The 24,223-nt window shown below is 35.9% G+C and overlaps 1 protein-coding gene across 1 annotated transcript in view; it reads right to left on the reverse strand.

Moving 5' to 3' along the window:
• The window catches only part of LOC140166510 (uncharacterized), a 127,636-nt gene extending 104,873 nt beyond the window's left edge, over window positions 1–22,763 (reverse strand). The window contains 2 exon segments of the mRNA XM_072189990.1: window positions 14,663–14,890; window positions 22,605–22,763. Of these exon segments, the coding sequence (XP_072046091.1) occupies window positions 14,663–14,666 (4 nt within the window). The 5' untranslated portion in view covers window positions 14,667–14,890; window positions 22,605–22,763.
• Window positions 22,764–24,223: the final 1,460 nt, after the last annotated feature.

The raw sequence follows: 24,223 nt of genomic DNA on the forward strand, positions 1-24,223 counted from the left end.
TGACGCTCTAATATTTTGAGAATTATTGACACACCATCTGAACTTTGAAATGATAATGAATTTGCATGAAATAAATGAGTTTGAATTTTGACCCCTTTTGGGACTCAATGTTGTCATTTATAATGAAATAGCCCAATAGTACCCCGGGTCCCCGGTGCGGGAGAAAATGCATCTTATTCACCTCATCTTGGGATGGGATGGGTTGGGATAGAAAATCCAAAGTAAAGTTTTGAAATTATGATAAAAAAGTAGCACAATATTTTCTTCATATTTGATCAGTGTTATTTCCTTATAATGAGGAAAAATGGATATAGGTTTTTGCATCCGAATTCGTCATATCGTTGTTGGGCAGGAAAAACCTCCCTTGTGCCCCTTGAACCAAATCTAGTGGCCTTTAAAACAAAACTACTAAAAGAGGCGGTTACATGGGAGGTTTTGCTTTAAACATGTTTAGGGGCCAATGACACACAGGAGGTTTTTCCTGTGCAATGACGATATGTAGGTCACCGTAATTCACAATATAAAGAACATGGGGCATCACCACAGTGCACAAAGATCCCAAATATTGCAAGTATCTGTAAAGTGTGAAGGATCAATTGATGTACATCCCAATACATCGTATAGACCTACTGCAAAAGTGGAAATTTTCATGCCACATTTATTTTTGCTCTTAGACATTCTATGCAGCTACCATATAAATAACACAACACAAATATATTGCTTCCTTTTGTGTAGGTCTTAGAATCACAAATTTAAAGAAACTAAAGAGTGAAAAATTTGACAAAGCATGAAAAACTAATTGCGTAAAATGTCAACTTTTACCATATTATTTTTAGTAACAGATACTGACAGACTAGCATCCAAAATATTTTGTGTCTCCAACAACATGGCGATCATATACCGATACTCAGAACAGATCATAAAAATGCTATCAGAATAAACATGAATACTGAGTTGGCATAAAAAATCCAACACGGCCATCTACAAAACAAATTTGACAAGCTGGGTAAACCTCCGGATCGAGACTCTACCACAAATCCTGCTGGCTTTTTCTAATGTTTATATTCACAAAGAGGTAATTCTCTAGGGCAGTCTAAGCTTTAGTGCTAAATTAATTGATGGGTTTGCGTTGTATACGGAGATGGACGGCTAAATGACGATGATGGGCTCCAGATAGAAATGTATTGTGTTATGCTTTTAGGAAAGCCCACATGTAATGTTTCTCACTTTGAGTGTCGGATATTTTTGATCTGGCTGCTATGATATTTTTGTCGCAGTCTGTGGCTCTCATTGACGAGCGTGGTTGCATGCACTTCTCTGACCATGCAGACTGGATAGTATGTACATTGTACATATACAGTATAATGCCTGGATGGACAATAGTATGCACTAAAAGCAACAAAGCCTGAAAGAATAGTGATATGATCGTATTACTGATCTAAAAGAACAATAATTTACCAAGTCAAAAGGGGCCAGAGATTTTTGGCACACATTCATGGGGTAGATAAACAGTATGGAAACAATAACCCTACATCAGTTACATGTGATCATGTCCATTTAGGTTTGCAAATTGGTTTCCAAAAATTTGGCATGTGCAAATGAGGGGGGGGGGGCAAAATTGTTTGAGAGGCTGCAAAAGGGAAAGCAACTGTTGGCAGGCTAAGCTGGGTCATTGCATGGTTTGTTTGACATGCTGGGGGGGGAATAAGTATTATTTTTAGCAGAAATTTGGACTCCTTTCCCACAACACTGATCCATTCAGCCCAAAGTGGGAAATTTAACAATTGAATCACTGACTTGTTTGACATATTGCTTTAATGCTTTCTGATGATGAAATCCACTGTCTTTGGCATATTTGGTCATATGTTAATTTTCTTGTGTTTTTATTGTTTTTGCTCCTATTGTTGCCTACATGTAGGCCTATAGAGATCTTAATATCACTATCACCATGTTTAGATCATGTCGCATAAGTTTGTCTTGCTGTTTTTTTAATTAAAAACTAAGCTCTAAATTAACGGGAGAAACTCACTACCTGCAGCTTCAACACATCCAATTTCATAAAATATATCTATTTCAAACTTATCATCACAATTCCTTTTCTATATGCTTGCTATAATATAAATGCTGATGATGATCCAAACAAAACCTGGTTTCCATTTCAACATATTTTGCCCATCATACGTTATAATGTATTATTTTTGCTGAGTTTAAATTTTTGTGATTTTAACTATTCCAAATATTTTTGTGGTTTCATTTATTCACAGTTTCAAACAGCTACATATCGAAGCCTGTGGTTGCAAATATTTTGTTGGTTTTAAATTCACGGTTATCTGGTTAACCATCAAAAGCATGAAAAATAAACCACCATTGAAAATTGAACTTTATAGTATTACTAACACATGTACCACGTGTAGCATGAACACATCGCAAGCACGATGCAAATGATTACGCTTAAGAAGCAGGTCTCAATTGTCACCATCTGTCTTGAGAGTTCATCATAGGTCGATATCGAGGAAAAACATACAACCGAAGGGAGTAATAGTAGGCCTAATAATACATCAGATCTATGTATACATCCCAGATGGGGATGCAAGCTATATGGTTGACTGATTCCTATTTTCATTACTTCCAGATTCGTAAATATTGATAAATGTAGGGTATTTTACATACATGTATCATGAGGAAAAGTTATTCTGATGACTGACCATGATATATGATTGGGTCATTAATTGCAGACCAAAAATACATATAAATGTACAGTGTACATGTAAACATGCATTGCATGTGGAATACATTACATACATGTACCTAAAACTGTAGTACCGTACATTATTGTAAATACATACATGTACATGTACGTATCTTTGTATGTTTTTATATGTGAGTATTTTAAGGCTAATGTGCAAACTTGAAATGCAAATTCAACTTGGGAACCAAAATGGTCCAGTCCAGCTTTGTGATTGACATCATACAGCAACTTCATTCGCTAAATCCGACAAACGATATACCGTAAAGATTCACCTAATGGCGCACTTTGGGCTTCTTTACCTTCCAGGGGTTATTAAATTTCATGTGTAATAGAGAGCTCCCTCCTCTGAAATCCCAACAATCATTAAGGTTCTATATACCCTTATTTGCTGATGGGAATGTTACGGGACGGAGAGGGAACTTATAGGTTGTCCCTAAAATTCCACTTATATCAAGGGAGTCCATTAGCGCCATTAGGTGAATCTTTACAGTAATTACCATATACCGGTAATTAAGTATTTTTGAATCAAGTTGAAAACAAAATCATCAACATTCCAAACACATTATTATTTAATTTGCCATATGGCTACAATGTATGAAATGGGGAAAAAAATGGGTTAGAATTGTTTTCTTTCTGCATAATTTATATGAACGCTAAAAAAAACATATATGAGATGAGTTATGCTGAAATGATAAAAGACTAAATAAGTGACTCTACAGGCTAAGGCCGGTGAATATGATCATTGAAAAATTAGTTTCAATCTGCATGTGTACCTATCAACTGTATTCTTAAAACTGTATGTATGTAACCTCATTGCTTGCAAAAATAGGTTAGTTGGAAAACATTGTATTTTTGAATTATTTTAGCAACAAATATTCATGTGTATCATTATGTGTGTGATTGTGTATTTCAAAGACCCATTATGTTCAATTCACAAAACACAAGAAATACCTGAATGACACCAATGAAAGCTTCCTTCATGTACATACCTGAATAGAATTTAATTACAATGTACATAGTGGATATCCCCTTGGATGACGCCTCATTAATAATTAAAAAGTAACAAACATGACACTGGGAAGCCCTCGTATTAATCTAATATTGGTTTGAGGAGGGGATGAGTTTTCATCAATAATTGTCCATTCTATCTCCTCCCCTCCAATCATGTATCATGTGTTCTCACTGTTCTGTGCCATTATTGCTGATATAACTGGTTATTTTCGCAGGGGTTATATTTTGGTGATTTTAACTGTTCCAAACATTTTTGTCGCTTCTTTTATTCACAATTTGAAACAGCTATATTGATGTCTATAGGGTAGATTTTTGCAGGTTTTTTTTTTAAATTCATGTTACCTGATTATATTTTAACCATGAAAGGCATGAAAACCCCAGGGGGGTCACTCCCATTGTAGCTTGTACACCATCCGCGATAATCAACTTTTGAAAAGCACCCTAAACAAGGATTTAACCCTTGGCTAAAACAATACCCTAAACAGGTGTTTTCACACCCTAAACAGGGATTTTATTCCTTGTATCAAATTTCATACCCTGAATTTCATTTCCACGTATACATTAGCAATTGCAATTTTGCTACCATTTTTTTCAATCTTTCATGTTTTTGACACCCTAAACGTGTTACGCGCGTATCGTGCTTACCCACGACGAAAAACTACCCTTTTTACGCATTTTCATTATCGCGGATGGTGTACATGCCACAATGGGAGTGACCCCGGATGAAAACCCAGGATTATCAGGATTGGTGGCTTGATGGGATTTTAATGCATAACATAACATCAAGTTCAGGTTTCCACCTAGATGTGGGTCTCATCTTGGGATGAGCATTACTTGTACAAAGTGAGTAGGCCTATAGCATTAAGAATTTGGACTCAATGCTCAAAGCTGGAAATAGGCTAAGGTGGATACTGTAATTTTAGAAATTTTCGTGCCACATTTATTTGTGTGTTTTTGCGTTCCAAGCTGCTACCTTGAAAATGACAAGATGCAAATAATTATATTCTTTTTGTGTACATAAATGTACATAAATGTAATTAAAAATTCAGAATAGAGGCCGTCAGCCTTTCGCCATCTTGTGGGTACAGATGCTACGCGTGTTCATGCGTCGGACACTACGCGCAGGGCGCAGCTTGATACGCAGCTGCTAGCTGTTATCACGCGTCATCACGCATGGAGATCGAACGACCATCGCAGCGTGTACCCACAAGATGGCGGCATATGACGTCACGCTGACGGCCTCTATTGCTAATTTAAAAACAAGGCACACTGTTCAAAATTGGCAAAGCGTGAAAAATTAATCACACAAAAATTACAATTTCCATTTTACCAGTAGTCAAAATGTCAGCAGTCCAATCAGCCAGTGTACCTTATCTATTTTCTATTAGAATTGGGATTTGGATTGGGGTGATGTCTCCACATTTCTGTCTTTACAGATTTTACTTCAAATCTAATCCAACAATAAGAGACACCATCCCAATCCTAACCCTAATCATAAAAAAATAATCTCTAGATCTATTCCCTAACACTATTTCCATTTATAACAAACCCAAATTGTAACCCTAAAACTAGCCTGATGTACTGAATTCTTTAGAATGGTTTCTCTATCTAAACTCTACAATTCTAATGAATGATCATGGCATGTTTTATACACTTCATAATTTGCTAAAGGGATAGCTGATTTTCTTGTTGATTTTTCTTGCACTTTGTCTCTCCTTGTGCCCTTTTGAAGTGAGGAACCTGGCAGGTTGCACTGTAAATTCAAGATGAATCATCAGCCATTCAAGTTTTTCCCCTGAAAGGCACCTGGAATTGATCAATTTTTGGAAACATGACATACATGTACAATGTACTGAGTGTTCTTCTATACATACCTTGTCCAAGTACCGTACATAATTTTTGCTGAACCATGAAATGGTATCAGCCTTTTGCTGAACCATGAAATGGTATCAGCCTACATTAGTGTATCTTACATAATTTTTGCTGAACCATGAAATGGTATCAGCCTACATTAGTGTATCTTACTTACTTACAGACTGACTAACCTTTTGGTCTGAAATGGACATATCTTTAAATGCCACAAATGTATGAACCCCCAAGTGATGTCAAATGAAAGAGGAAGGAGTAAAGAATATATTAAAAATATTTCCTAGCGTCAGAGGTCATCCAAGGGGTCACAGGGGTCAAAAAGGTCATTTTAACCAAAAATGCTCCAATTGAGCTGAAATTTATATGCAATGATCCTTATGACATTCTAAACATGTATGTTTACAATATTTTAATATTCATTTAAGGTCATTAAGGGGTCAAAGGTCAAGTTTTCAAAAGTGCTCCAATTGGGCTGATATTTAAATGCAATGATCTTTATGACATTCTAAACATGTTTACAATATTTTAATATTCATTTAAGGTCATAAAGGGGTCAAAGGTCAAGTTTTCATAAATGCTCCAATTGAGCTGATATTTAAATGCAATGATCTTTATAACATTCTAAACATGTTAAAATATTTTAAAATTCATTTAAGGTCATTAAGGGGTCAATAAAGGGGTGATATATACATGTACATGTACCACAATATACTGCCATTTGAAGCCCCATGGTTCAGCTATGGTGCGGTAACCGCTCTAGTTCTGTGTACAAGAGCACAGTGCAGCAAATACTTCATTCAACCAAACTACCACCCTCCCTACTAGCTACAATGTCAGAAAAAATTGTTCGAACACTTTAAAGGCCTTATTGGAAATAGTCCCCTTCTACCCCCATGCACAATGTTGGCATACCCAATATGCTCATCTTCACATATCTTCTCCCAACATTGATTGGTGGGGAAAGGGGAGGGGATATGATTAAGATGAACATAGAGAGAACTTTATTATAAATCTTAGTTTCCAGTGACTCATATAGCGTGCGCACTATACTAAGATGAACATGGGAATTACAGTGGGTGTTCGAACACATTTTTTCCGGGATTGTAGGCCCCACCACAAAATTTACGGAGTGACATTTGTCTATAAAGCATGCCAGTGCACAGTACAACCAAATTCTAGCCAATGTCTAAATAAAATTACCTTTTAAGGCTAGTCGGAGCCTTCAGGCAATATTTTTTCAAGATTTGGGAATTTTGCAGAAATAATACATTTTAAATTTCTGCAGGGTAATACATGCATTTGTTGCACATTGATGTTTTCTAAGGAAATGAGTCAAGGAAGCATGGTCACATTTATATTTCCATATGTGTTGCAGTTATTGAGTTATGACAAACAATAGGACAAAACAGAATTTTTCGCTATCCTCCCCCCCCCCCCAAGAAAAATCATGCACATGGGGGAAAAATAAAACCCAAATTCAATAATGAGCTTTGGGATCTATATTGAACCTGTACCTTTCCCTGTGAGTGTAAGCTTATTTTTCTCAATATTTGAGCACAAACACCCCTCTCCAACACTCTTGTTTACGAAGATGATGCATTGTAAATTCCCATTATAACTTTCATTTCAAAAGATTTAAGTGTCCCCTGAAAATAAATGATTCCATGCTAGCATCTATATAGGCCTTGTTTGAAGGCCTATGATGCTAGTAATTCAGACCCTAATCCTAACCCTACCTCGTGCAAAATTACATGAAGGAATAACCCAAATATGGTACATTTTTAGTACATGTACGCTGTTTGCTTTATGTCCTCATTCCAGATCAGTAGTGTGGTAGCATAGACTGGTGATACAATAAAGCTACAGAGATTGCAATAACATATTTTTAATTCAAATGCATTTTTCCAGTCATTCAACATTTACTTTGTCTTCCCACATAACACAACTGATACTTTTAGAAAATAGTGTGTTTCACACAATCTATAATAAAGGTATGCAAAGGACTGTAAAGCAAAATCTGTGAAATAAATAATACTTAAATTGGATCACAGATATCTGTGATTGGATAATATTTCAATATTGTAGAAATATGATATCAGGTCAGTGACTGTCTTTTTTTTTTTTTTTTTACGAAGCTCAGGGTTAACCAAAATGCTCAAATGTACAAACCACTTTTAGCAACTGAGTCACTGTCATATATACCGGTATCTATTTTGAATCTATTTTTGGCATTGTTTGTTTTTTCCTTTAATTTCTAAAATGTGCTATCTATAGTTTGACATTTCTAGTGCCTTTACAATGGCAAACTTCAAAGAACATGATTTTTTATGTTGCTTTATGAGGTCCATGAGTATGGGTACTGGTCCAAATTAAAGCCAAAATGGGGTACGAGTACTGGTACGGGTACCGGTACTACTACAAGTCTGCGATGTAAACACTAAACATTATAAAATATCATCACCTATATAATGCAAATTTTCAAAGTAAATCCGATTCCTGGATATGAATAAGCAGGAAATTTGCACAAAAGTATTGTACGATCTTCCTTACGTCACAATTGCTTTCAGAAACTCTGTGGTGGTGGATTGATAAAAATAAATATATTCCCAACTACATGTAGTATGCAGATTGCCCTAAGTGTATATCAACATTTACTAAAATTTTAAAGTAAAAAGCATATTTTGATGTCCTAGCCCAGGCACTTTTTGTTATGATCAGCAGCTTTTTTTGGGGGGGGGCATTTCAGGCATATTTGCAGATTTTAACAACATGCAGCTAAATACACGTAAATAAAGACCCACAAAATATCCAAAACATTTATTTGTTCATTTAAATACATCAAATCAATTTCACCATATTTTGTCGTTAGTATAGTAAATTATAACTGTCTGGGACAATATACATTTCTGTAGGCCTACATGTACACCATTTCAAGCATTCATGTTATTCAAGAAAGCTTCTATCAAATGTTAAGGTGAGAAAGTGAGAAAGTCCACGGTATAACGTTGCACTTGGGCGGCTTTATTGTTGCTTAGACATAAACTTTTCACCCTTTCCTTTAACAATGCCATGTTGCCCCCTAAGAATCACACTTGAATAGTGCGTTTATTTATACTTCTCTATTCAGAATCCCATTCCCACATACCGACAGACTCTAGACGATCATATCTTTATACTACACATGTATGTTATGTGGCAATATCAAATGGAGAGTGACAAATTACTTTGTAATATTGCTTCAACATTTATTTGTGCAATTAACACAATGTCATTTCTAATAATATTAATGCATGCTTATAGGTGGAGGAGTTATGATGTTTTAAATGTCACTTTTAAATTTCTTGGCTACTATTCATTTGTTACCTAGAAAGGGTGCATCTTGAATGAATAACATACAGGACAGGTCTACATAGGCCTACATTTGTATTTGAATGATTAGAAAACATGATGAATGAAAAAAAAAATCAAATCAAATCAAATCAAATCAAATCATATCATATCATATCCACAAAATAAATAAACAAAATAAAATGAAATAAAGATGTAAATTTTAAATAAATAAATAAATAAATAAATAAATAAATAAATAAATAAATAAACAAACAAACAAACAAACAAACAAACAAACAAACAAATAAATATATACCGGGTACCGTAATTAACAAAATCAATAAATATAAAATAAATGACATAAAATAGAATAAATTTTTAACAATTGAATTTTTGATTTAAAATAAAATAAATAAATGGAATAGATAAAATACATACAAAAAATAAACAAAGAAATAAATAATATTTTGCTTCCTAAATCAATTTTGCATAATTTCTGCTTCTAGCTATTTCATAGCAATTTGTGTTTTTAGTTCTGTAATTTTGTGTATCATTTTCCCCACATCCTCAATCCACCTTGCAATTTCATCACCAATAGCTGGAGGGAGCGACGGACAACAAAATGGTCTGCAGATATTTGAGCTGGGTTGGTATTCATCACTTTCTATGCGCAAACACAAATCTAAAGACATACACTAAAGGAATCCATGACAAAATCCAAGTAAGTAACAAAATCTTCTTTGCTGATCAGATAAGCAATACGTATCGCAACTTGTCCTGGACTAATTGTTGTCTGTGGGATACTGCACCTGCATGTTGATCTTCGAATTACAGTACATTTCTTTACGAACAGTATCTCCCATACTTCCTTGGCTTGATAAAAGAATTTTAAACACAATTAAAGGAGTATTTTGTGATCCTAGCATCCTCTTTTTATGACATTTTTCAGTAGATATCCACAAAAAAAGCTTATTCCCAAAATTTCAGTTGATTCTGATTTTGCGTTTGTGAGTTATGCATGATTATGTGTATTACACTGCTCCATAGGCCACTGTTGTCATTACGTTCTGGTATACCAGAACAAATTAATCTGCAAGAAATTTTTTTAAAGAAAAAAAGTGAGAGGATGAGGCTGTGGATCACGAAATGCCCTTTTAATTTACTTTAACTACAGATCATTTGACCTAATAGTACCGTATTCGTCCGAGTATAGTCCCACGTTCGAGTATAATCCCACCCCCCATTTTTCGAAAAATTTCAGAAATTGTAAAAAAAAAAAAAAAAAAATTTTTTTTTTTTTTATAAGTTTTTTTTCGGTTTTGGAGTGTCCCTGGACCTAGACCTAGATGCTAGGATCATTTATGGTTGACCTAAAAAAAAAAAAAAAAAAAAAATTTCAAGATATTTTGTATTTTTAATATGAAAATTGATAATTTGTATTCATGTCATACTCTATTAATGATTTCAAAATGCATGAATGATCCTAGCATCTAGGTCTAGGTCCAGGGACACTCCAAAACCGGAAAAAAATAAACTTTAAAAAAAAATTAAAAAATTTTTTTTTTTTTTTTTTTTGAAATTGAGTATAATCCCACCCCCAATTGTGAAAAATTTTCACATAAAAAACGGGTGGGACTATACTCGGACCAATACGGTAATATAGTCAGCCATTTTTGAGGTGGATACTTGCAAAAATGATGACATTAATGTCAAAATTGTCAATTTACGCACACAAATTTTTTTTTTAAATCCTGTACTTGTATGTAGATGCATGTGTGCATTAGACAAACATCATAATCCTAAGCCTATGAATGATCATAATTTTACCTAGAAATATACAGGCCAGAACAGAACACAACAGATGAATTGAAAATATTTAAATATCAAAATGCTGACTGTTGCAATTTTACGCTTCAACCGTGATGCGATTAAAATGCATCAGATATTAAGGCAAAATCTATGAACAAGTTTATTAGGAATTTAGAGGCCAAGTTGTTGATTTTACAAAAATTTAGATTTTTTTAAAAGAGAAATTAAACCACATGTACAATGTATGCATTTCTTGGGCTGTCCAAGTTAGCGACTGCCTGTGCAAAACATGGGTGGAAGGGTGACTGGAGGCTAGCTAGCTACTTCTTTGTTTCCGTAACTTTCACTACATGTCACAACATCAACTCATTTATCGTACATTTTGTACAATGTCAGTTTATTTTACTACCACACGTTCAACCGCAACAAAAAGAGTCACCTACAACATGTCAAACTTGTAAAACCGCCATGGGCGCCTGGTTTATGAATAGATTTTGGCTGGTTTCACACATCGTTAGGTTTTCATACATCATACATTGTTGGAATTATAATTTAACCAAATTTTGACAGCAATTTTGTGAGCAACTGAACAAGTACTACAACTGGACACATGCCCCATGAAAGGATAATAATGAATACTGTCTGAGTTGGTAGTCTACCTCCAAAATTGTAATTTCTTACTTTATTTTTGAATGCTGTTCTGCTTGAAATCATGTTTAATTTTTACATAATGTACAAGCTTAAGGATTTTACAAAAATAGTTCAGTGTAAGAATGCAAATTCAAAGTTCTTATTTAAAATTAGGCCATCATCAGTGATTCCAGTGAAGTGTATGAACTGCTTTTAAAAAGTGAATGTACAATGTAGGTCCAGGGACACTCTAAAACCAAAAAAAAATATCAAAAAAAAAACCCATTTATATAAATACTGATGATTTTCCTTAGTGCATTTGCAGTCAGGTAAGCTTGAAATGTAGACAACTAGACATTTCTTATCTTCACCACTAGCCTATAGCAGGCAATATTTGCACATACATGCTACTAATTAACAAATGTGCAAGAAACTAAATTTTGATGACAACGCTGAATAGGCCTTTAACTGTTGTATGTACTGCTACATGCTCATACAAAATGTAGGTCCTACATGTATTTGTGAATTATCATAGTTGGAAGTATTTCCTGATGTGGTTTTAAACTCTACTTCTAAAACTGACACAAGTCTGTGTAATCATATTGTTGTCTATGGTGCAATCTGTGTATTTGGGTGCATGCAAATGTATGCCTAACCCGGGTATCTGTCTGTTTGTCATGCTGTTTATTGTTTTGCCTTTAGATCAACTAGCGGGACACCCGCGCTTTGCGCGGGTCCCCGCTAGATTAGTAAATGGAAGAGTCAGGAATTACTGTACAGGTAGACTCATTGAAAATTCCTCATTCATTCCGAATCATCTTGGTAATCTAGTAACCCCATCCCGCACTCTAAACCACAACCCCGTACCCGTGGGACCTATAATCCATCCAAAGTAGGCCTACCATTTTGTGTCCTTCTTTCTTTTCTTTTTCCCCTCCCGTACCCTTACTATATTTATGTCTTCGTAGGCCTAATCCCGTTATCCCATTATCCCGTATCACCATAACCCCGTGCATAAGTTGGCTAAGCGCACGTGCGGCACCCGTGCGTGCAAGTCAAGCGGCGGGTCGTGTCGCCGACGCGCTTAACGGCGCTGATTTATGCTAGAAATGTGGACGCGTTGGTTGACATAGGCCGTAAACAAACTACCGCTATAAATTTGCCCGAAAAACTCACTTTTTTACTTATTTTGAGGCCAATACTTGACCGTTTTCAACCAAATTTTCGCATTACCGTCTCGGTATATTCCTCGATCTCCCGTATGAATTTGGTGACATTTGGATCGAAACTGACGGAGCCTTTGATTAACCCAGATAGATACATACAACATTCCCCTATTTATAGTAAGACGTCGATACCTGTGCATGGGTAAGAGTTGGGGTGTGTGTGGGGGGGGGGTCTGACTATATTTTTGTGCATTACACCATGTACATGCATAGCCACATCATGTCCTGTCTGTACCACACTATACAAATTATAAAATATTATCACTAAAAATAAAAATATGTACGTAGGCCTACGAACATTGTACATGTACATGTATACCACCTGATACACACTCATTTATTGTATGCATGCACACATGTCATGTCCACGTTTCAATCACAAGATTGCAACCATGATTACATGTACATCGCTGTTCAGGATCACTGATCAATTCCTCGTTTGGCAACAATAGAAATTATGTGACAGTTCTACACACACCAGAATGGGTAGCCAATTAGGTATACAGCAAACAGGTCATTGAAAATTAGTTATATTCAAAATTGAATGGTTATAGGAAATTGTAAATTATCTTCACTTGTCTGGTATTGCAGGAAGTCTTAACTTCATTAAATGAATATGAGCCTTCAGTATATCCTGCATGAACAGTCTACTCCCGATTCCAGAAAAATACAGCATGTTTTAAGGATTATGAAAAAATATTATCATGTTTTGCCACATGAAATATAGCTAAATCCTGATTATCCTCTAGTTCATGGCAATAAAATTCAAATTTTAAAATTGCAATTTGGGCTAAAAACATGCAATTTTACATGTTTTCTTACAATTGCACACACAAAAATTCAATGATTTGGAACAAGTCTAAGCACTCAATATCTTGATACAAGCATTTGCTCATAATTTTAATACAAATATTAATTTTGATAATTGATTATGAGATTCCAAAATACATTTTCCAAACATATGCATTTACCAAAAATTAGTGCATGTAAAAATCTTTGAGCTTGCTTTTTCTTGGTGTGTTTTTTTTTTCGGGGGGTGGGGTTGTAGGGGGGTGTAAACCACCAAAGTCTGCCATATTTTATGGCAACTGAAACCACACTCCAAAGATTGCCATTTTTCATACGGTAGTGCTCAAATGAAATTAGATTTCTTGAATCCATAATTACATGTACTTCCGAATTTGTCAATCCAACCTGAGCTACTCCCAAAATTTAAAAATACTTTTCAAAATGAAGTCATGTGTAAATTGCACATGACTTCATTTTGAAAAGTATTACTGTAATACATATTTTCCAACCTTGATTGACAGGTTGTACTCTTCATCATGTTCTTCAGGTGTCAACAGGCAGGAAGCTCCACCCAACACAATATCCGACACACTTTAGAATTGGCCTATAATCGTTCAGATTTCAAATCAATTCAATCCTGTTTTCCACTGATAAAGCTGAATCTTGATGATAAAAATAAAAATCATATTGGGACACTTTCACCTCTCGTGCACTCCTTACAAATTTGTAATATTCAGAGCTACATGCAGTAGAAATGTTACAGAAGTATGTACTTTGTTGATCACTTGTGAAGTTGTAAAGTATTACAGCCCTTTGAATGAGCATGATACCAGAATACAAGCTTCGATTAGAATTACGCACTTCATAATTAAAGGTGGCCCTCACATAAAAATGTGTAAATAATAAATTTATGTTTGTAAATTATACTAATAACATGTAATATGCAAATAAGCTTATTAACATTCATAAATATGTAAATAACATGAAACCAAACTATAAAGCACATCAGACCACACACCATATCCTATCACCATACCAAGTTTGAAGTTGATTGGTTATTGCGTTGGAGCTGCACTGTTGATTAATGAATTTGTTTCCGCCCGGACAGCCAAACAACTACGCAAACAACCATTTGGATAACATAAGCCCCACAGACAGTGTGGAGGCCAAAAACTGAGGAAGGTTGGCTGGAATGAATACTTTGGTCTGTCATGCGACCACAAGATAACATCTCATAGCGGATACTTACTCATGATGGGGTGAAATGTTGTATAGTATACGGCCAAGAAGTCTTCATGTTATGTAAGGTCTCTGGCTGGGTGGAAGGCGTCCTGTCAGCAAGGATTCAACACTGCTGATGCAGACATTCCTTCCTCACAGTACACTGTAGCCAGCCACACTTGACCTAGCTGTTTTGTCACCTCTCTGAGGAGCCCTTCAACAGATGTCTAATGGGCTCACTAATTCTAAGCACACTCTGATGAGAAAATACAATGTAGAGAGACAAAAGAAAATGATTAGGGCTAATTAATAATGACAAATTAGACGTACATATAATTTTGAAAAACATGAATAAGATCTCAGTTAGGGTTGCATTTTATAAACTAGAATTTCGCAGTTCTCGACTTGCGCGGTTCTCGACGCAAAGTGACGGCTGAAATGCCTCCACCTTGACGTGCATCATTTTAACTGGTGCACAGCGTCATCATCCCTATATCTTCGTGTCAAAAATTGCAGTGATAGTACGGCGAATCCTCTCGGTTTTCAAAAGCTACGCATGGCGATTTTGTTCGAGATATGCCGAGCGACTCAGGCTAAGCATACCATTTACACGATATACCACAGAGCCTGCCGCAGAGTTTCTATTCCATGATTTGCGCATGATCAGTACCACCTATGGTGTTGCCATTATAGAAAATTCGATTTGTTGTCAGAATGCAGGTTTTGTTTCCAATACAGTAACTCGAAATGCAAATTGCAATACACAAATTAGCGGGGCCTTGCTGTTTGCTATGGATATATTTTACTGCATTTTATAAATAAAGATTTTGAAATCATAAGTCAAAATTGTGATATATTCAACTGTTTGAAAAATGAATTATATAAAGGAACCTGTGTAAGATCCAGGTGCTGTATCTATACAATGTACATTATTGACACACTACATGTATACCATTATCTTTGTCTGCATCAATAATAGAATATATATTGATTTTAATCAAATTGAATGTCATAATAGAATATATATTGATTTTAATCAAATTGAATGTCTCCATTTTGAGTTTGTACCCCACCACTGAGCGATCTAGCGATCAATAGAGGTTATCCACTTTACTCATGCGTGACTTCTAACAAAAGGCACTGGTTCCCGTAGTATTCCTCATTCAAACTAATTCCATGCACGACCTCGGAGTTACCTGCATGACTTTGGCGGGCTATTTTGAAATAGTCATGGTTGCACATGCAGGTACTTCTTTTGAGAGTCCTAAACAAGGTATAGAAGTCGCTGGTAGGATATGCAGCTTATAGAACACGGATAACCTCTATTTCTAGCCAATCATATAGGCCTCCTTTTCTTGCGTTCGGTGAAATACCAATCGCCCGTCGCTCACCAACGGAGTATTAAGTTTATATTATAATACTGGGTGTCGACACTGTGTGGTGCAATTTCACTTGGCCCCTTTTGAAGTGATGTCACATTATTTGCCTCACTAAGGTGGTTGTTCCCACCAAATTTCATACACCTGCAGCAGACCTGCAGCAGATTTGACCCTGGATGACCCCAAATGACATCAAAATGATATTGATATTTTTTGTCTTGCTAGGGTGGTCGTTCCCACCAAATTTCATGAACCTGCAACAATCTATGGCAATTTGACCTCAAATGACCCCAAAATGACCTTGCGATTATGCATATTTTGCACTGAAAATCTAATCAGGTGAAGAACCTCTGGCTGTGCTACTCTCCACCAAGTTTCATCATTGTAAGTTTGCAACCCATATTAGAATCTCCAGATAATCTGTGCACAAGGTTATTAAGCTCGATATGCATAAATTATGCAAATTAGGTACTTAATTACCATATTTTGCGACAAAAACCTACTGAAATTTGGAGACCGCCAATTGCCACCCGTCCACCAAATTGCATCACTATACGCCTTACCAGTTTTGAGAAATTGCACTTGCAAGCTCGGACGGACAGACAACTAGGAAACATAATACCTCCGGTGGGGGCATAAAGATCCACTTATCACAAGTGCCCGGGGGGAACTAATGTATAAAAGTTGTTATATGAGTGCCCGGCCCTCCCCACACTTTTGTGGGGGCCAACAAAATGAATTGGGCATCTCCTGATTAATTCTTGATAGAAAAGTTTTTATTTGTTTGCTTCTTTTTCGATTTGGAAGAATATTACACTGATCTATGCTCAAGTTTACACATAATAATTATGAATGCAACAGCGCCATCAATTTGAAAAATTGTAAAACAATAACATATGAACAACATATGTGTTTCAACTAAGGTGTGCCTTTTGTACCTTAAAAAAAGAATACTTTAACTTTGACAGTATACTCTGCAACTCCTCCTTATAAGGTCGATCAACCACAGAGGGGAGGGAGGGTGTACGTACAGAGGAGCTATTCTATACATGTAGTATTAGTAGTAGTCTTTTGGTGGTGTTTCTTTTAGAAGTATGCTGTTACTTGTTGCTTGAAATTATCAGTGCTGGCTATGTTGATCAGGTGTTCAGGGATGTACATACATACATGTACAGTAATTCCATTCGGCGATGGTTCATGGAAAAAATTTTTTGTTGAGACAGTCTTTCTTGGCATGTGGTTGTAAAAAGGTTGTGTTAGAGACGGGTAGGGCGTTGGACTGGCTGCAAGAACTTTGATGCCGGTATAGCCACATGATAGTTCACAATCTTGTGCATCATGGTCAGTCTTGATGCTTTCCTGCATATTTGCAGACTATCCCATTCAAGTTTGGCTAACATCTTGGTCACTGTGTGGAGAGTAATCTTTGCAGACGAATCTTGCTGCACGTCTTTGAACAGCTTCAAGTTTATTGCATAATGCATACACCGGTGTATGGATCCCAAACTGTTCCTGAATACTCTAGGTGCGGTCTTACAAGGCTTTTGTAGCAGCGTTCGAATTAAGAAAAAATAAGTGGTTGTCCACCGGACAACCAGGTAACAGTTTTTGGTTGTCCGCCAAATATTTTAGTTGTCCGTGATTTTTCAAACAAATTACGCTACAAAGTCAGACATTTCTTTCGATCTGCTCCTGAAATCATCACTTGTCATGTTTTTGTTTTCGCATCTAGCGGATGCAAAAAAAAAAAACATTTGAATGGTTTGATTTTTTTTTTAAATTGGTTTTATTCATCGTAAAATTAATATAATTATGGAATCGTATATTATTTTTAAGAAAATTTACTTGAAATGTAAATAAAAAATAATATTTTCAGCTTGTGATAATAATACAACATCAACCGCACACGCACGCCAGGACTAAAATGACAGAGTTCCCAACTTCCATGACTTCCACATATCGCTATATACAAAAGAACTTAAAACTTTGTATTCTGTCATTTTTGTGAATGCGACTGCTGAAGGAAATTTCCACTCCACGTGTTCTGGTTAGCCTCTTCCCAATGACGCAGTTAATCTGTCCTGTACCAGAATACGACAAGGTGCATGTTAACAGGGTTAGCGGTGCCTGGTTAAAACAGGGGGTCCAGTGGAAATTATTTGGACCCCTTAACCCCCCCTTTAGTCTGAAAACAGGGCGTCCAAACCTAAAAACAAAGGGTCCAAAACACCAAAATCTTTAAAAATTGAAAAAAAAAAGAAAAATACCAAAAAAGTTAATTTTTATTTTTATTTATTTTAATTTAGTTTAGTTTAGTTTAGTTTAATAATTTAATTTAATTTAATTTAATTTAATTTAATTTAATTTAATTTAATTTAATTTAATTTTTTCATTTTATATTATCTATATATTCCATGTCTACCGCTTGCTGCCTAGATACTGCCTATAGAGGGCAGTATATTTTTTATTTACATAAAATCCAAGATGGTGGACTCGATCTCATAAAGTTCGCGATACGGCCAAAATGGCTGCTGTTACTGTAAATTCTACTTCACAAATCAGTATTACTGTATATATTAATTATTGAAGTAAATTAGTCCATAATTCACCATTTTAGGGGTACAGTTGTTTGGAAAATGATGTGCATATTATGCAATTTGGAGCCTAGAATGCCGGACTTTCTGAAAGTTTTGGAAGGCTAAAATAATGACCGGCAACGATATGAACTGAAAATTGACGGCGCCCAGCATTGGATTTTCCGAAAAACAACAACTTTTTGTGGCCGATTTTGAAAATTAATGACACCTTTATGTGAATAAATAGTTAACATTGTTAAATGGGAGGATTTTTATTTCTACACAGCAAATTAGGCTGCGATTTGGATGCGTCCAGTTGAGATTTTTTGGACCCCCTAATCTCCTTGGATTTTCAAATTCAGTGCGTCCAAATTTACCCGTTTTCAAAATTTTGCGTCCAGGACGCAATGACGCATTAAAACGCGAACCCTGTAGCATGTATGCATACACACTACTGACACTAGGTATGCGATAAATTTGTGTGGCGACCAATTTTGTTTACATCCAAGAGTTGTGGAATCATCAGCTGGGTTTTCCCCATCATGTCGCAATGCATACGAAACTACAAGTTTTCGGGGCTGTGATTGCTTGCATTAAAACAACAATATATGAGAAATTGATCATCATATAGCCACCATCTTTTGTCACCTGTGTAAAGATTATGTAATGGATATTAAAATACAGAAATTGTGTGTAGATTTTTGGTTGTCAACCGGACAACCGGGCGACCTCATTTAAGTTGTCCGACGCTTGTTTTGGTTAATTTGGACAACCGGATAACCACTATTTCGAACGCTGTTTTGTAGGCACTAGGCAGTGGATTTCAAGTTAGTGGGGCAGGAATGGAAAGGATGCCAAAAGGGAAAATATAATGAAAATATAATGAAAATGGCGGCCATCTTGGATCTGGCGGCCATATTACATCTTTTTGTTCATTGTGCAAAGTCAGTCAATGCATTTTAAGGCGCGCGAGTGCGATCGCGCGCATAGAGCCCACCTTGAATCACTTTACCGAGTGCGATTTATAGCGCACCTTGTCACCTCAAGGAGTTTCCAAAGTTGCAGCGGTTCCCGGAAGTGATTTGCATAAAATAAATCGCCGTCATGGCCTTTACAAAGGTGGCAACCCAAACAATATCTTTTCTACTCGCTGATTGGCCGTTTTCGACAATTTAATATGTAAATTAGCTGACCTTTCTTGTGAGGTCACGCTACCAAAATATGATAACGTGCTGTTCATGTCACAACAAAGACATGACATGCCATTGACCACCGTAGTAAATGTGGTAATGTTTATGCATTCAACTGAACTGTATAATTATTTAGAAACTGAACAAGGCTGATTTAATATTTAGACATGACCTACACACGTGTGATCTGTCAGCGGTGAGTGTATGATAAAATTGTACCGAGGTTTGCCAATAGAAATACATACTACTCATCATGGTGGACAAAAAGAACAAATGGGTCCAGTACAAGACGTGGAAAACCTACAAGCTATATGATGTAATGGGGTTTGAAAAAACCGAGGCAGACGGGATGATATTCGTGTCAAAAGTTTGGTGTTTGAGTAAGCCCACCTGTACATTGTAGTCCCACATTCAACACCAATGCTTCTTATCTGAATATCAAGTGCAATAATTCAAATAGCCCACCTAAACTTCTTACCGAGTGCAAATGATAGCACACCTAAAATCCTTACCGAGTGCAATTAACAGCACACATGTAGGCCTACATGTAGCTCGCCTGACTATTTCCAGAAGTGCGATTTGTAGCACACCTGCTGTTTTTCAAAATTCATTGACTGCAAAGTGTATTAAAACTAAGTTGGTGTTGTTTTTAAGTCATATACATGTAGCCTACCTGATATTAAAGTACATATTAACACTTTAATAGGGTGTTTAAGGATGAAACAAATTGCTATATCATCAAAAATAAAGCAAATGGAGGCCATTTTGAAAATGACTGATTACACCCCCGCCCACATGAAAAAAAAAAATGTGGCAAATACTTTTTACAATATTTGGTTTATATTCTACATATCAAAAAATTACTGACTGTAGTAAAAAATAAAGCAACCACTCATATGGTGACATTATTATTGACTAGACTAGTTTTAATGGTTAACCATCAGCGAATTGCTAGCATGGTTAATAACTTAATAACCATGCTAACAATTCGCTGATCATCTAAGCAAACTTTTTCGGGCGCTATAGTATACCCATCAGAATTTCCATTACTTCAGAATTTCCATTACTTTCATGGTGTCATGCTTCACTGATTCTGATGCATTTTTATAGCTCCACGTTCTATCTTCATCGGTTATCAGTGGCCTGGATTGAAATTTGAACAATGGCTGTGTTCAGGGTGTCTTGTTTCTCAAAATACTATATCGTTCATGGCCAGCGTTCGAGTTAAGATTTCTTTTCTGGTTTTACATATTGATGCCTGCTTCGCCATGTTGTCAAATGTCAATAATCCCGGTCAATAATCACCGCAATACTCGCATTGCATGGAAAAACATGGAAACACCTCGACATAAAGACACAGTTCACAAGCGAGTAGAAGCAAAGATCGCTGTGAGAACGATGCCCCAACGTACGGACATGCGAAAGCCTTGACGAGAGTGCCACAGTTCAGATTGGTTTTGATACATACGACATTAGAACTATGTATGTACAAACGTTGATTACAAAATAGTTTGATGACCCGTTGTTGATGTGTATTTCGTCATTAGTACCGGGGGTATTCAACACGACTGGTGCACGCAAATGGGATTTACAGGATTAATTTTGAAGAAAAAAAGAAACTGGTGCTGCCCTATTGTAATGTTGTGAAGAGCTACTATGGTATGGGTAGACATGTCCACATTGCTTTAAATAGAGGCCGACATTCAATCCAAAAAGTTGTGTCCACAGTAGCTCACAGTCAATGGCTTAACTGTGTAATCCCCATAGGGAAATACAAAAAATTGAAATTTGGACACCAGAAACTTGACGACGTAGTCTAAAAAGTGTTGGTACTTTATCCTTGATACAGAAGTCAGCATGCAGTGAAAGTTAGATTTCATAAAATAAAATCGCCTTTGTGTAAAATGGATCATCGTGGTAAAAAATGATGCATTACATGCTTTTTTTGTACAGCAAGTCATTGTAAGGCATTGTCAATGATGGCCGCAGAAAAGTGCAGTTTTTTGAAAACGGACATTTGCCCATAACTTCGCTAATTTTTGACCTACAGCACACTAGATACATGGTTGATCCCTCATTTTTTAAGTTAAATAATCACCTTTTTAAACAAAATAATTTCCATGTGAAATATCCTACTTGAAAATTTTGTGAACATGCCTAGTATGGGTTCCCTGTACTAATTATTTTGGTTCCGGACAATCGATTAATTCGAGGAAGGAACAAGTTGACAACTAAGCATGTTTCAGCTAAAGTTGTTTTCTTTAAACTTCCGTGGTCCGGATACGCGCTGGTGAATTGCGATCGCGTTTAAGTGACAAGGTCGCCTACTACGCGCCGCGCCGAAGACCAATGGGTCAGCCGGCTTGTTGTCAAGTGCATTGATCAGCCAATCAGCGTGATTGTTTATTGCTTTTGTGTTTACGCTCGTGTACGCGATACGCACAGGCACGACCACGGAAGTTTAAAGAAAACAACTTTAGTGTTGGTAGTAGTACAGTTTGATGAATGAAACATGCATGTGCATGATGATAAAATTTGACATTTTGACTTTTTTAGACTAACCGTACAAAATTGATAAGCCTAACCTTCTTTCTAAATTCATGTTTATAAAAGAGAGTGAATATTGAACCACAAATATGTGATTAATACAATGCAATTTACACTAACCAGGGCTTATTATAACAAAACAACAATGAATGTAAGGCGTGCATACAAAGTAGGCCATGTCATCAGTGCAATACAATACACGATGTACACTCATCGCCATTCAATCAGTGTATTCGTGCATAAAATTAGCCCGACAATGTAAGCCATCTAAAACCTACCTTCCCAGCTATCTTCTGCCAAAATAATTCATCAGCAAGATTCTTAATAGAGTTAAATTCCTATATTTAGCACAATCATAGTATATATTTCCTTGATTTCTGCATAACTGACAATAGAATGTCCTGTCATCATGTTTGTGTTTTCAATGAATGGCAGCCATTTTGGGAAACTCCTATCAAAGGTCATGTGACCTAAACAATTTTTGGTGGCGCTATTTACAAAATGAAAAGTTCCTGTCTCCCATGAATGAATCTGCAAAAAGACCATGTAGGCCCGGCATAGGCCTATTTCAAAACCATTTGACATTTATTGTGAATAAAAAATAATGAATAGTATAATGCTTTTATACTAATTTGCTTTAAAAAAAATAAACACAGGAATAACAGCAACCAAAAATTATCTTTGACCAGAAATTAAAGAACGAAAAAAAAAAATAGGCCTAGGCCTAGGGTAAATTGGGGTAAATGGAACGCTTAAGCAATAAATCACTTTCTGTGGTCAGGAGGGTATCCATATATGATTTTTGTTTGTTTCAATAAGTAGATAATATGTTTTTACAACTTGTTTTAACAGATAAACTCACATTTTATGGCTTTGTTTCTTGTATCGGTCCAAATACATGCATGGTCATGGTGTTCCAGTTAGGCCTACCCCAACAAATTGGGGTAAATGGAACAGTGGGTTGGGTAATTGGAACAAGGGGCATTACTTGCAAGGAACCTACATTCATAGCTATATTTACATTGAAAAGACATCAGAATATTTTATTTAACATATATTTTGTGACTAAACAAAAGATTAACAAAAATAATTTTGTTTTCATGTTTTTTTATAAACATGGTCAAATACCACGTAAAAAAACACTTTCTCTCGGTACATAACAGAAAAAAATGATTTTCAGATTTTTTAAAAATCAATAGGAGGCCTAATCTACCATGAATTAGTTATTTGTAGTATATAATTTCATAATAATTAAACCAATTAGTAAAAAAAATATTAACATGTTATATACATTTGAAGTCAGTCAACCGTGTTCCATTTACCCCAAGTGGATCTGTTGTGGGGTAAATGGAACACTAAACTAATTAATTAGCTAATTAGCATATTAATTTGCATAATTTCATCATTAAAATCTGCTATTTTATTGTTTAAAACATTTATGTTATTGTAGAAAACAAACATATTGCCAATAGTGTAAGACAACTCTCAGCACAACATTCAAATATTTAGGAATCAATACCCTTAAATTAGTAATGTTCACTGAACCGTAGCACCACTTCAAGGTCAGTGACAACATTTGAGATTTTCTTCCACTCAAATACCGAGTAAACCCACGCTTGGGGTATGAAACGAAAGCAGAACGTATGGCGTTGGGGTAAATGGAACAGTCGGTATGATGTTGCCAATTTTTTTTCTTGATTGAGGGAATTGTATTCTCAGCGTTCCATTTACCCCACCGTTCCATTTACCCCAATTTACCCTACATGTAGGCCTACTATAAAAGCAAGCTCGTTCACGTAGGGTTTCGTTGTCCCACTGGCCTACTACTGGCCACTGACCTTTGAGAACAAAATTTGATGCAAAAAAAATCCACAACAAAACAACCCCCCCCCCAAAG

Source organism: Amphiura filiformis, chromosome 12, assembly GCF_039555335.1.
Source record: "Amphiura filiformis chromosome 12, Afil_fr2py, whole genome shotgun sequence".
Taxonomy (NCBI): Eukaryota; Metazoa; Echinodermata; class Ophiuroidea; order Amphilepidida; family Amphiuridae; genus Amphiura; species Amphiura filiformis.